Genomic DNA, 16220 nt, shown 5'->3' with positions numbered 1-16220 from the left:
TATTACAGGAGTTATTGCTATGTATTTAAAGGCATTGAAGGTTTCATATACTCCTTCCGTCTCAAAATTATAGTCCACAGACAAAAAACACACAGATTAAGAAAACATTAATTACCATTAACTTTATTAAACGAAATGACAATTATATTCTTTTGTTGCATTTAATTCTATGTAGTTGCATTTAATTCCATTGTAGTTTAACTAATAATGAAGGGTATTTTGGTAAAAATGATATTTATTTTTAGAAGTGGACAATTATTTTGATACAAACCAAAAAGGATACATGAACTATTAATTTGAGACGGATGAAGTATTTGTTTAATATTTAGTTTGATAGATTTACAAAGACGGCTGTAAATATATTTTCAAATGTTTGGGACCAATAGAAAGAAAAGTTGTTATTGTTATTATATTATTTTTATTTTTAAATAAATATGTATATATAATATATAATAAAAAAACTGGTTTCTATGTAGTTCCCACTTTACCCCTCAACGCCCCATGAGGACGACGACATAACAATGAGAAAGCACATCTTCTACATGAGGTACAAGAAAATATATATATATATATATATATATATATATATATATATATATATATATATATTAATTCCAACATGTGCACCTGCATCTTTTTTTTAATAAAAAATGTTTGAACCTCTTTTAGATATGTGAATCACTTTCACACATAGTTTTTATAGTTGAACACTATATGTCTGACTGTAGTCTTGAATCGGTTTATGATATTATGTTTTTTTTAGTCTTTGATGAACCATTTTAGAATACTCTGTTTTTCGGTCTTTGGCAAACTGGTATTGGATGGTAATTTTTCTGTTTTGTCTTTTTTTTCGACCCGGTTTCTCTCTAGACTAAAATTTGGTTTGGGGTGGTGTTGGATGATATGCTTGCATAATCTTCATTTCCTTCTACAGTGTCGACAATGAAGCTTTTACATGTTTCTACAACATCGGTGTTAGTATACGATGACATGTCTGCTAATTAACTTTATTTCCATTTTGTCTTCCGAAATCTCATGTTCCATGTGGCTTAAGCCTTCTTCAAGTTTGTGTGGTTTTATGTTCTCTCCATCGAATCATAATAGTAGTTAAGTGTTACGTACATTTGCACCGTTTCATACTTCAACATACACTTTTTTACACTTAATATCTCGCTACTAAGAGACAAACAACATCCCGAAGCTATGGTACTCACATGGAAATGTAGTACATACCTACCCATTGTAGTAAGATTTTATATTTGGGAAATCTTTAGAAATGTCCAAATATTTTGGAAATATTTTAAATAAAGTCTTAAATTTTATTTTTTTGAACAGAAAAGTCCCGACTTTGTAACCTTTTGAATAGAAAAGCTTAAGAAACCGACTAACTTATTCAGTTTAGTTATTTTTGACTTGTTCAGCAGGTCATCAGACAAAATCGTTAATTATTCCAAAATAATAGGATTTTTCTGAAAATTTCGTCAAAACTTGTATATAATGTATAAACGTATTTTTAACGTGTGTATATATATATATATATATATATATATATATAAAGTTTTTATATGTATATGTTTATGTATTTTTAAGTATTTTAGATATTTAAATATATAATTTTTTACGTGTTTATATATATATATATATATATATATATATATATATATATATATATATATATATATATAAATAAGTATTTTATACATTTTAATTGTATTTTATGTGTTCTTTTTTATGTATTATGTATTTATATATATATTTTTATGTATTATTTATTTTTTTAAGTTTTTATATGTATATGTTTATATTTTTTTATGTATTTTAAATATATACGTATTTATATGTATTTTTAAATACTTTACACATTTTCATTTATTTTTATGTGTTATTTTTTTATGTATTACTAATTTATGTATTTTTTAAAGTTTTTTATGTATTACATATTTATATGTATTTTTACGTATTTATGTATTTTTTAAAAGTTTTTTATATAGATGTTTCTGTATTTTATGTATTTTAAATGTATAGTTGTATTCTTTTACGTATTTAAGTATTTTTTTTTTTATTTCAGGTCATGTAAACCATTTTATCCAAGTCGTACAACTTTTTCGAGTATGTATACATAGTTTCTCACATACCTACATAGTTTAAGTTTGTCCTATTCACTTATCTTAAAATTAAACATCGAATAGGAAAAACTTAAATCATGTGGGTATATAGGAAAACCATCTAGACATATTCGAAGAAGCTGTGTGAATTAGATGAAATATTGAAGAACACTTGAAATAAAAAATACATAAATACTTAAAAATAATACGGTTATACATATAAAATACATAAAAATAAATAAACATTTATATAAAAAACTTAAAAAAATACATAAATACGTAAAAATACATATAAATACGTAATACATAAAAAACATATAAAAATAAAAACAATATATGTAAAATACTTAAAAATACATCTAAATATGTAAAAAAGTACTATATGTTTATAAATTTAAAATACTGTAAAATGTATATAAAAAAGTTAAAAAATACATAAATACATAAAAATGCATATAAATACGTAATACATAAAAAACATTTTAAATATGTAAAATACTTTAAAAAAATACATATAATACTTTAAAAAAATACTTTTATACATTTAAAATACATAAACATCCATATAAAAAACTTAAAAATTCATAAATACGTAAAAATACATATAAATACATAATACATAAAAAATAACACATAAAAATACATAAAATATATGAAAAATTGTTAAAGTTACATAAAAATACATAAAAAAATATGTTTATACATTTAAAATACATAAACATATACATATAAAAACTTAAAAAGATGCATAAATATGTAAAAATAGATTTAAATACGTAAAAAATATGTTTATATATTATATACGAGTTTTGATGGAATCTGTAGAAAATTCTCATTATTTTGGAAAAATTAACGATTTGGTCACATGACCTACTGAACATGTCAAAAATGGTTAAAGTGAATAAATTAGCCGGTTTCTTGGGTTTTTCTATTCTAAAAGTTAAAAAGTCTAGACTTTTCTGTTCAAAAAATAAAATTTAGGACTTTATTAAAAATTTTCCCAAAATGTTGGGTCTTTTTTGGAGATTTCTCTTTTATATTAACCAATATTTTCTCTTTCTTGCTACCATTTTAAAATATTAAAGTTTTCAAATAAATTGAGAGTTCGTCCACATCTAGCTAAGTATCTGTTTTTGTGCTTGATTTGCATGAAATTATTTCAAATAGGTGAGCATAGTTACCTTTGTTACATTTCTTAAATAGTGTATTTAGATCAAAATCAGAGTGCATTGGTACTGCTACCTTCTCCTTTGAATGGACCATATTCTTAAATGGAATTTGGCCTTGAATGGTATTAGGATAAAGAATCGTTAAACACATGACAATAACGATGCGAAGTAAAATTTAGAAACACGAAGAATTAATGTGTTAAACATAATCAGAGTGATCGTGCTAATTTACGGGCGAACTAGCTAGATATATTATACGTAGAAATATTGATCCTCATACACACGCTTTCTACTTACAGCTACAGGGGTACAAAAAAGTCTATTTATAAAGAAAAAGGTTGACATATGACTATTTGTGGGCAGGGCACACAAGCTCAAGATGTTTACATCTGAACAACCCTCCAGATCTGCGGACCTTTCTATCGAGCACTGTTGACCTTGCTTGAGCAACACAATTGCCACTGCAAAACACCGTAATGACAATGAGGTTAAGGCGCTGAATACGCTACACAACTTAACAAAACTAATACCTTTTGTTTTTCGTCTCTAGGAAATTAGTTTAATAGTGTGGTTTTTTTCTCATACGGGTAGTCCGTGGAAATAAAACAGGTTGGTTCCTCGTAAGATTAACATTTTTATGCGGCATGTGTGGTTAGATAGATTGCCAACGTGCCTCAATCTTCATAAGAGATGTGTCACTCTTACTACGATTTATTGTCAGATTTGTAGTGTGTCTGATTTGCAATGTGTCTGATGAGTCCGTGTTTCAATATTTATTTGCGTTTTGTTCATTTATTTAGGAGTTATGGAGTTCGCTCTTCACATGGCCTAAAACTCATAAAGCCCTCTATTTCATGTCAGTTCAAGACTTGTTTTAGAACTACTCTCTTCCATGTTTATCAATTTCACAAGTGGAGACGCTACATAAAAGCTATCTTTGCAGTTTTTTTGGAAGGTATGGAGGTACATTAACAGAAAGTTCAGGTAATTGAGGCTTTATATCTTAGATTATTAGTTGATAAGGTGTAATACACTTCATTTATGTCGCTGGATAGTCATAGTAAAGGGAATTTAAGGGTTTTTGACACTGTAGCACATCAATGTTTGGTCAATTTGCACATTTAGTCACTAAAGTTTTTTTGTGCTCAATTGATCCTTAATGTTAGTAAATACCGGCTAATTAAAGGAATGAGAGAAAATGTTACCGGTTTAAGGGTCATCGCTGACGTGTATTGGCTTATGTGGACAAGCATTTGACCATGTCCTCTTTAACGTGGAAACCTTCCTTAATTGAACCTTATATTGAACCATCGACGATACTTTATTACCCCAAATTAGGTCAGTGCCTCCCTCCCGATACTCTACACTCAATCGATATAACCAGAACAATGTCTGCCTCTTCCAGTCGATCGATCAACCTCCTGCATGTCGGAAACCTTCGTGATGATGACCCCTGTCCACCTTGTGATTGTCAAGACGCAATAAGCGTGGAAAGGACTGCATGGACCGACGATAATGTAGCTGGCAGGTTTTGGAACTGCAAAAACACTTTGGTTAGTATTCCTTTTGTTTACTTACACCGTATTTGTTATTTTGAGCTGGGAATGTACACATTTTCATTAATTACAACCCTAACCCTAACTCTGGTTTTCCCTTTTAATCAGCCAGCTGAAGGTCCAAAATGCAAGTTCTTTATGTGGAAAGACAAAGAAATGGAGAAGGGTTACTACAAAGAACGTCGTGGCAAGATGAGGTTTGAACTGAAAAGGAAAGAAGAGTTTAGTGAAGTTTCGAAGGTTCAAAAGAAGTTGGTTAAGCTGCAGCAAGCTATGGAAGCAGATAAGCAAGTGTTTGAGACACAGTTGATGGAGTTGATGAAGCAAAACAAAATGTTGAAGTGTGGGATCTTTGTTATGGTAATTTTAGTCATTGCCATGTGGTTGAAATGACCTTGAAAAGTACAGCTGATCAAATAGGTGTTTATGGTTGATGGTATATAATTCCAACCAGTTTTTTGGAAAGTGTATGGGTGGATGTTAAAAGTTGTTTGATTTTTTGGGAAGTGTATGGGTGTATGGGTACATGGTCATGGTTAGATCCTAGTTGTAATGTATAGTCAGGTTTTTGGTTGAATACTTGTTTGATCAGTGTGTGTATAGGATGTTAGATGTAATGGAATGTAGATGTAATGGGATGGCAATACATGGGAACAGTTGTAATGACTTTGTGTAGATTCAATGAATGATATGAAAGATCCTAGTTGTGATATACCTTGCTAAATTTTATAATATGCATGTGCTCCTTTTAAAAATTAAAGTGTGGGTACCACATTGTCGGCCATAAGGAACTCACTTGGTCCACTTAAAGTGCATTGTGTTTAGAGTTCTGTGCAGGGGTATATATATGGAAAAGTAAGGCTTAGTAAGGGTATATGGACCACTGACCACACGTGGTATATAAGGACATAATCAATGACAATTTTAAATTATCTATATATGCAAATATGTTCCATTGCCATGCAGTTTAACCAGACAAGTCCTTGTCGGTAACGACGTAATATTTCAAACCAATTTTTCATTTTTAAAACACATAAAACTCATATATTATATTTCATAAAAATCATAAGTGTCTCAATGTCAACATAAATCCACAACAAAAGTCAAATCCCAGAATCCTCAACATAACTTCGAACAGATGTGTACAATCACGCCGGTGCCTTCCCGCGATCCTCGGAAGTACCTGAAACACATAACACGGTAAGCATAAAACTTAGTGAGTTCCCCAAAATACCACATACAACATATTAGCCACCCGAGGCTATAACTCTGTAAGACCCTCCGGTCAATGTGTCTCAGTGGGACCCTCCAGTCCCACAACTCTGATGGACCCTCCGGTCCTAACTCTATAAACTCTGAATACACATAGCATAAATCACACAGACATAATGCAGTAATATCACAGTACTCAAATAAACATATAAGACCCTCTGGTCACACATAAATACCACTCTAGGCAAAGTATAGTGAGAAGACTCACCTCGTAAGCTAGCTAGTAAAATCGCGTGCTCAGAATCCTCGATCTAGCCTCCGCCTATCACAAGGATAATATCTCTAATTAATACTCTCCTCATACTCGACTACACCATTCATTGGTCTTTCTTACACTCTTAGCCCTAGAAATGGGTAAAAGACCATTTTACCCTTCCTTGATCTCCATTACTCATTTGACCAACCCTAAAGTCAACAGAAGTCAATTCCAGTCAACAGCCCAAATTGACCAGACTCGCCGAGTGCACTCGTGCGACTCGTCGAGTCCCATCGTTCTCAGTAATCTCATGAAGGTCCAGCTCGTCGAGTTAACCCCTAACTCGCCGAGCCATTGCATGATAAAGCTCATCGGGACAAACCCTAATCTACTCGCCGAGTTGGCTCATCAACTCGGCGAGTCCATTCAGACTCAACTTGCATTCAGACGATTTTAAGCCATGATACTTTCCCAAACTCCAGATCCACACTCTCAGGACTCCTTTATCACGTAAAGTCATAGACTTTACGTCCATGCATGGCATTTTGGGCATGAAATGCGAAGAACATGATCTAAATGGGTTTTTCACTCATAAATTTCCCCCAAGGCTGAATAAAGCAGGAACCTTTAGATGCTAGGGACCTCCTAAGGTCCAGATCTGGAGTTCAAGCCTCCTCATGAACCCCAAATCCTCAAAGTCCCAAAATATAAAGAAAAGAAGCCCTAATCTTCAAAATGAGAGATCTACTCAAATAAGAGAGAAAGGTTCAAACTTGATACCTCTAACAGAAGCCCTTGGATGTATATTGACAGATCTAACAACCTTCTTTTGCTCCTTGCTTGAAACCTTCTCCTTTCCTTGCAAAGATACACCAAAATGCTCAAGGTTAGCTCTCTCTTTTTCTCTATAAGCTCAAAGATCGTTTAGGGTTTCTCTCTGGAAAAAGTGGCAGCAAAGGGAGGCTATAAGTGCCTTTAAATAGGCCACATGCCTGAGAAATTAGGGTTTCCTTCAGCAGCGCTGACTCGGCGAGTCGCCTCACAGACTCGTCGAGTCCATTCATTAATCCACGTCACCAGCCGCGACTCTACTCGACGAGTTGAGGCACCAACTCGGCGAGTCACTCCAAAAATCTCAAATTAAATAATAAAATATTATACCTGGGAATTCGGATGTTACATTGTCATGCATGCAACTTCAAATAAACACAACAAAAAGCTCAAAATAACAACCAACTTATTTAACACAAAATACAAATCACATAAACAAACATAGTTTCATACAAACTAACGTAGTTAATAGCAGTTTCATAAAAACAGCAACAATACACCAAAACACATCATTTAACACTACATACCATGTTCATATCAGATAAACCAACACTTAAAGTTATTCTAGAGTAACAGGTTTAGCTTCTGAATTCCCAGGTGCATCTGCACCACCAACTTTCTTGCCCAGCTTCAACTTGATAATCCTTTCAGATTTCTTCCTCCTGATTTTCTTCAACAGGGTTTCAACTGGTGTTTCTCTAGCCTCCTGTTCTTGCACATGAACCTGACTAGGTTCTCCATTTGCTGATGCATCAAACTCCAAAGGAGTGAGTTCCACCTCATCATAGTCTTGTTGCACATGTACCTCATTGACTGCTTCTCCACCATCATTTACTGCTCATCCATCATCATTTACTGCTTGATCACCCTCATGCACTTCATCACCTTCATTCATTGCATTAGCTTGATTACCTTCATCATCCTCATTGGGTGCTTCAGCTACACCCTGATTGACCAATATGAAACATTACTAGAAATTTAAAAAGAAACTGTAAAGATTAACCATTTAAATACTTATTTACCTGTTTTGTTTTTCTTCTAGCTTTGATTTTATGAGGCCTTGTCAAAGTACAAGCTCTTTTGTTGTGTTCTTCAATCTTACAAAGGCTACATTTTTGTTTTTTCCCAGCCTTGGATACCTTCACCTGCTCCTTACCTTTGTTTTGTGTTTGGGTAGTTTTCTTTGATTTTTTACTTGACTGGTTTGGGTTTTCTGTTGCATCCCTTTTCCTTTTAGTTGCAGGTCTCCCAGGCATAGTTCTACGAATAGGAGGTAAAGGTGGGGTGTTATCAGTTGTAGGCCACAAATTACTTCCATTCATACGTGCTAACCTAAACTTGTATGCCTTCATGTAAGTGATGCTACTAAACATTTTGTCCACATATGACTCCACATCCCTATTCATAAAACTAATAGCTGCAACAGAATGGACACAACCAATTCCATTAAGCTGCCAAAGCCTGCATGAGCAAGTTCTTTATTCAAGATCCACCTCATAAGCATCTGTAGTTCCTCTTACTTCAAATTGATTTAGTCCACTAGGTAAAACTTGGTAATGTCTTAGACCCTTCTTAATCTCATTCACTATTTCTCTAATTGTTGGACAAATTTGGTTGCCCCATCCTAGACCCTTGCATTTCTTGTTGAACACCCTCTCCATCATATACATCCTCAACTCCTCTAGCATGGTGATAATTGGCTTCTTCCTAGCATCAACAATCACAACATTAAAACTTTCTGACATTCCATTCTCCACAGCATCACAACATCTTCCTGGTTGGAAGTAGGCCCTTGACCATGTTTTAGGGTCTTTGTCCATCAGATACTGATAAGCACTTGGATCTAGCACTTCAAGCTCTTTCATGGAAACCATAAAATCTACCTCTGTTGTTGCTTTACATGCCTTCCAGAATATGCTTTCATATTGGGCACCACTATACCTTTTCCTAAGGTTTTGGCTAATATGCTTGGCACACTGCCTGTGCTTTACATATGGAAGGAGTTCTTTCACAGCCTCAATCAAACCCTGTTAACAAATTTCAAATATAGTGAATAAGGATGCAAATAGATAGGGAAATTAATTACAAATAATTAAATTATCTTGTGTTGATCCGATATTACACTGTATCCATAGCCTAAGTTAAGTCCCAAGTCATCAATGAGTAAATCCAAAAACCACCTCCAATTTTCCTTATTCTCCACACATACTACTGCCCATGCAATATGATAAATCCCATTGTTTGCATCCCTTCCAACAGCACATAATAACTCCCCTTTGCAGATCCCTTTAAGGAAACAACCATCTAAACCTATTATCTTCCTGCATCCCTCCTTCCACCCCTTCTTCAATGCATCAAAGCCAACATAGAACTTACTAAAGTAGTTCTTCCCATCTGGCATATGATTTACATCAAGCTTCACAGTGCTACCTGGATTTGATCTCCTAATCTCTTCTGCATACGACCATAACTTTGCATAATGTTCAACTAGGGTACCATCTATTAGTTGGAGTGCATATTTCTTAGCTCTCCTGCATTGACCAACACTAACATGAATACCAAACTTCTGTGACACAGCTGTTCTTAGCTTTCTAACACTCATCTTTTGTCTAAGTAAGAACTCTCTTGTATAATGACTCCCTATTCAAGCATAAGTGACCATGGACCCTAACTTGTAGTTCCTTGCACATTTGTGGACTGGATTTAAATACTTAATTTGGAAGCTTGATTCATCACTCATCCAAGATGCCCACAACCTGAATGTGCACTCACCCTTGCAACACTTAACCAACAATCTTTTCCTATCATTTTTCTCAAAGCAAAGTTGGTACCCATTCGCAACAGCATAGTTGCATAACATTGATTTTAATTGAGATGGATCTTTGAACCTCATACCAAGTATTGGGAACTGTTTTTTCCATGGAACTAACTCATTAAAAATGGAATGTTGTTAAGTTACATTGGCATCCTCTTCACGCCCATCATCATCATCTATGTTGTTATCATTTCCCTCCTCCTCTTCGCCACATAATCTATTTAGAAATTCATCACCCTTTATCCTATTCATAGTGACTATGTCCTCATTAAAGTCCACATCCACATCTGTTAGGTTATCAATTTCTTCCTCATTCTCACCACCATCAATGCATGAATCATCTCCATCCTCCTCTTCTATTTCAGAACCAAACCAATCTTCTATTCTTTGACCGTCATGGTCCACATACATACAAATTTTACCATCTGTCCCATATGCTTGAAAAATGAAACCACTATAGTCTTCATCATTAGCGATAACAGTTATCCCAGATATTAAGGGCTTACCTGGTTCACAATAGTATAACTTCTTTATACTTTCTTGCATGAACCGTTCGAGAAAGGTGATACATTCACCGTATGTCATTCCATAAAAATCGTGATCATTGAAAGTGAAGTTGATACCATGGTTATACGAGAAAGGATTTCTAAGAAAAACACCTTTGAAGTTCAGCTCCACTATAGGGTGGAGTCCATCAGGGTTTGGCCTCGAGCTAGACATTGTGGGTTGGTTGACTGCTCACTGACTTCGATCGGAGAAAACGACTTCGAACCCTAGGTTTAGTGCTTCGTATTCACTGTAAGATGAGAAAAAGGAAGAGCGAAGAAGGAGTGTTCTGGCTAAATAAATGTGTTTATTTTGACTTCTAAATCCTACGTGGATAAAATAAATGACATATATAATGTAAACTTATTCCACATAAGCAATAGCATCGGTTGTTCCGTTTACCAGGTGCATAAGGGGGTAATTAGCCGGTATTTACTAACATTAAGGATCAATTGAGCACAAAAAAAACTTTAGTGACTAAATGTGCAAATTGACCAAACATTGATGTGCTACAGTGTCAAAAACCCGGAATTTAAAGATAAAATGGTTAGATTAATCTTGTAACATATTTACTCTCACCTAATCTAAATTTCTTGTAACTTTTTCTAGTATCTTGTGAATGTTTTTAATAATTTTTCAAAAAGGCTCATGTTCCTCCCAAATTTTCCTAGAAATTTTTGCACGTTCCTACGCATTTTTGATGGATTTCCTAGAAATTGTGAAAAATAGCTTTCCTCAGGAAAAAATAAATAAACATGTTGCCAACGTTATAGCATATAGATGAGATTAATATCGTAGTAATGTCTATAGAAAACAAAAATAATCATTAATTACATGCATGTGAACTTGTGAAATAGAAATAAAAATTTATAGTTGTCTATTATCCCAACTCCCAATTCTTAAAAAATGATTTAGTTGACTATACCACATGCAAGTGTTTCCTTCAATAATATATTCAAAGACCATAATAATGTTAAAATCCTTCTTTTAGTCCAATAATGTAAAATCTTAATTTCGCACCTCTATATTGTTTTTTTTTTTCTTTTTTTTTCTTTTTTTCTAGAGCTATTTAATTATGTAATCCACTGAAAATTCTTACGGTAATATATTTATAGTTTCACAACAATATCGATTAGACAAGTTTGATCTAATTTTAGCGAACATAACTTATATAACTTGTTAATTTAAAACATAATTAGTATGTCTAAAGAATTACTTAACAAATAAAAGGTTAACAGAACCAACTTTATTGAGGATTTAAATTACATGAATTTAATAAAATTAGATGAAAAGAATATTATAAAATATTATAAAAGTACAAGCGTTAAATTAAAAAAAAATTGAACGGAAAATTTAATCCTAGTTCTAAACTACTCCTAAATACTACATATGTCCACGACAAGACTTGAATCATCAATCTCAAGGAGGGAGGACAACACTTGATACCACTGGGCTAGAAGCTCTTTGGTATTAAATTAATTAGTTAGACTTTTTAATTGAATATATAACTAACTGAAAATGTACATACCAATTGGTCTTTGGCTTAGTAGTAAAGAATGACTCTCTCAATTAAGAGATTATGGGTTCAAGTCTCGTTAAAAATATAGAACTAGATTATTTTGTTTTTCAAAAAAAAACAAAAAAAAATGAAAAATTATAATTATCTTTATATTTATTATCTTTCATGTAAATATGCTCTAGCTAGCATTGTTTGTAATTATTTTATTAACCACAAACAAACTCACATTCCATTAGCAAGATACACTAAAAACAACCAAACTTACATTCCATTAGCAAGATACACCGAAAACAACTCAACCTCTTTTATCTCATAACTCGTGAAAACTCTTATTTCTAAGACTTTTCAAATCATTTATATTTTAATTTTAAAAAAACACAAACTAATTAATTAAAATTATAAAAAACTAAGTCACAAAATATTAAAAAAACATATAAAACTAATTCACAAACTTATTAAAAACATAAAAACACATTTTTATACAACTTTTATACATGAGTACAACTAATTAAAATATACAAAAAATAGAAGAGTCTAAAGAGAGAAGGAAAGCGGGTTGGTTTCTTTATAACAACTTTTATTCTTTATAAGGGTTGGTTTATCCGCCTAGAATCAAAATTGCGGTACTTTGGGCTGCTCAGAACCGTCATCTTGGAGGTACCCCTTGGTACCTCCCCTAATTTCATTCAAGTCGCTCATGGCTCTGTGCACCCTTAGGGTGGAGGGAGTCCTATCCTCCCAACCCACTCAACCCACTGTCATATCAGCGCCACATCAGCATTTCTCTCTCATCTCTCTTCCATCTTTCTCAACCCACAACATATGAAAATCCTATCTTTTCCAACCCACTTAACTTTTTATTTTAAAATAAACTCAAACTAATAAAAATTATACAAAACTAATTTACATAATATTAAAAATATACAAACTAATTTAGAAAATAATTAAAAAACATATAAAATTGTTTTGGTACAAATTTTGATACATAATGCACAAGTGATTATTGCTTGAATTGTAATATATATATATATATATATATATATATATATATATATATATATATATATATATATATATATATATATATATATATATCTACTTTCGATATATATGTATACAAACTTATGTAGAAAAAAAAAACAAATAAATAAAACGTCACGTTTGCATATATGCATGCTATGCTTCTTGTTTTTTTTTTCTTTGAAAATTAAATGAAAAAGGAGATGCATGACCCACAAAGCAAATTGATAAAGTTTCTTGCGGTTTCTAAAAGCCGCTCAAACTAATTTTTTCAAACCCACTTAAACCGCTTGCTTGGAAGGAATGGTAACCCGACGATCCCACCCAAAAAATTTGCAACCCGCATTTCCATTCCGTTCACCCTTATAAAGAATAACATGTAGATCTATCATCTATGAATACAACATCACTTAACACATTTTTATTACCTAGACTTACATATGTTAATTCATTAGGAAAAAAAGAAAAACATAACACCGGCAACAATCAAATTTTTAGAGACACATGATTAACTATTTATAAATATTTCGCCTTCGTTAACTACATATCGTCAGCGATAAGAGAAGAGTGGAATATTTTGAACAATGAACACTTCTAAAAAACCTTTTCCCAAAAAACATTGTTTTAGATATTTTTAAGTCAAACAATAATTTTGTAGGTTAACCTGCAAATTTTATGATTATTTATAGAATGGTTTTAACTTTTTGCTTTATTTTTTACAAAATCTTAATATTTTTTTATTAGATTTGACATTTTTCTCTTGTACTCTTTCTTTATTATTATTGAAAATTTATTTTTTTATATTAATAGTTTTCATTGATTTTACATGTTACATTAAAAAAGAAAGATGTGAGATAGAGGTGATGAAAATGATTGGCATTTTCATGTTTTAAATATGGTTTAGGAATGTAATGGGAAAAGAGGAAAATATATGAGATTGTGCGGAAGAAAGATGTTGTTAGTGATTAAAGTGAGGTAAAAGATGTTACCCACTGGAAAAAAGGTATGATGGTAAATGTCTCTTTTGATTTTGTTTTGCACCTCATGCAGCCATGCTTGTCTTACATTGCGTATTTTTAAATATGATGGTATATTTAAATAATGGACATCCAACTAAGATTCTCATTCATACTTATCTTACATGAAATCTTACTTTCCTAATTTCTAATTATTATTTATCATTATTAAACTCAACTACGCCTATTTATTATATGCTCGAATATGACTAAGATATTACAAATATGAGTTAATTAATGCAAACTTGAAAATTTATACTCATATATTCCTTGCATTATTGTAAGCCTTTTTTAAATCTATCAATAATTAAACCATTAGAAAACTAGGTTCATGTGTTCCCTCTCAATTAATGCAATTATTCTATATTTACAAGAAAATTGTTAGGAAATATGTTTTTCTGAAAACAAATACTCATATATAGTGCAAATACATGACTTACGAGTGTCCAACTTATTGAGGTGACAAAATTAATAGGTCGAAAAAGTTTGGTTATTGGATCCGGCTGTCAATAATATCATCTAAACCAAGTATAATGTTAACTTTAATGTCGAGATCAAACATATTTTTAAAAATTGTTTTCAAAAATATTAATGATGGCTCTCTAATAAATATAAGGGTGTGCATCTAAAAATATTATATAATCCCTATTTTTTTCAAATGAAGGGGGTGTCCATAGACACCATTTACAATGGTGTAGCATTGTTCTTGCCAATATGAAGTCTTTATTTATAATATGTGTTATGTACATCTCATCTAGATATGAACTACACCTAAAAAATAAAAAACACCATAATTCTATATAAATGTAAATTAAAGATGTAGTTCAACTTTAACATCATATTTTAGTAATGATGATTGTGGTGTTTAAGAATGTGCTTAACAACTACTTAACCTAGAAACTATGATAATGAAATGTACAGTATGAATCAATTTGTGTAAAAGCAACCATATATCGTAAGTGGATGAAATAATGCAAAGTAAGTTGTTATAATTGAAAGTAGGACAAAGCGATATAAGTATAGATGAGTCGAAAAATGACAAGATTAAAACATATTATTGAATCATAATTTATGGAAGAAATTAAATTTTTAGAGTCATGAACTTAGAACAGATAGAAGGATGTTTGATAGCTTAAAACTTACACTTGAGACTTTGAAAGTTATAGTGATAATGTTTCCTAAGTACCTAGTATATAGGCCTTAAAGGATGATTTGGAAGTAGTTTATATGTTTATAAATGATGATAGAAATAACATATAGAAGGTTTTATGTGGAAAACTACTTGGCATGCGTAAGAAATTGATAGGTAGGTTATATATATATATATATATATATATATATATATATATATATATATATATATATATATATATTATATTGCGGAAAAACTTAACTCTAAGTTCACACGCAACATATTGGATCAAAGTTTTCACTACTGATTTGAAAAAAACAATTGAACATCAAGAACCCTAAGAGTGCTCTACTATTTTCGAAATTCATTAATGGTTTTAGGGTTTACATACATTTTGATCATTGTAATAAATAATCACCAATTCCTTCTTGAACAAGCTTCGGAAAGCAAACACAAGAAATCTGGTGCCTCTAATGGTTTGTACCCAAACCCTAGCAATAGAAGACTTTAGAGGAGAGAGGAGAGGGGAAGAAATTTCAGCTCTAAGGCTCTTAGAGAAAAAGAGCCAAAAATATGAACCCCGTGAGGGGTTTATATAGGTGAGTAAGGAGTCTAGGATAATGCAGGTTTCCTTGGATAACCCTTATCATTTTTCTTGCTCCCTAAGGCTTCCAAGAAGCCCTAGAAACCTCCTCCAACCCCCCCCCCCCCCCCCCCCGCCAATGGAAAAGTTCTGGAATTCTTTAATGCTCAACTTTTGAGCATTATCATTTTTAGTCCCTATACTTTTAATTAATCTAATTAATCCCAAAATTAGTTCTACTTAAATTTTGATTAATTATTAATTAAATAATACTATTGATAATTAATATATTAATCTCATAATATATTAATAAATCATTTATTACTATTTATTAATCTCATAATAAACTAATAAATCAACCCCTTTCTCCAAAAAGTCATTCTATTAATTACTACTTTTGAGGGTAACCCAAAAGGACTCTGATTTTAATTCAAGTATATACCAATTTAGTTATTGACTT

The 16220-nt window shown here is 31.9% G+C and overlaps 1 protein-coding gene across 1 annotated transcript; it reads right to left on the bottom strand.

The window, feature by feature from the left end:
* Positions 1-8607: 8607 nt before the first annotated feature.
* On the bottom strand, positions 8608-9731 carry LOC145111333 (uncharacterized). Its single transcript, XM_079047624.1, has 2 exons — positions 9252-9731; positions 8608-9156 (listed from the first exon to the last, which is right to left on the bottom strand). The coding sequence occupies exons 1-2, from the start codon at positions 9729-9731 to the stop codon at positions 8608-8610; spliced, it is 1029 nt and encodes a 342-aa protein (XP_078903750.1).
* Between the last annotated feature and the right edge of the window lie 6489 nt (positions 9732-16220).

Source organism: Lactuca virosa, chromosome 1 (assembly GCF_052849685.1).
Source record: "Lactuca virosa cultivar CGN04683 chromosome 1, Lactuca_virosa_CGN04683_v6, whole genome shotgun sequence".
Taxonomy (NCBI): Eukaryota; Viridiplantae; Streptophyta; class Magnoliopsida; order Asterales; family Asteraceae; genus Lactuca; species Lactuca virosa.
Note: the sequence above shows the minus strand (reverse complement) of the source record. Positions and strands in the feature narration are given on the sequence as shown.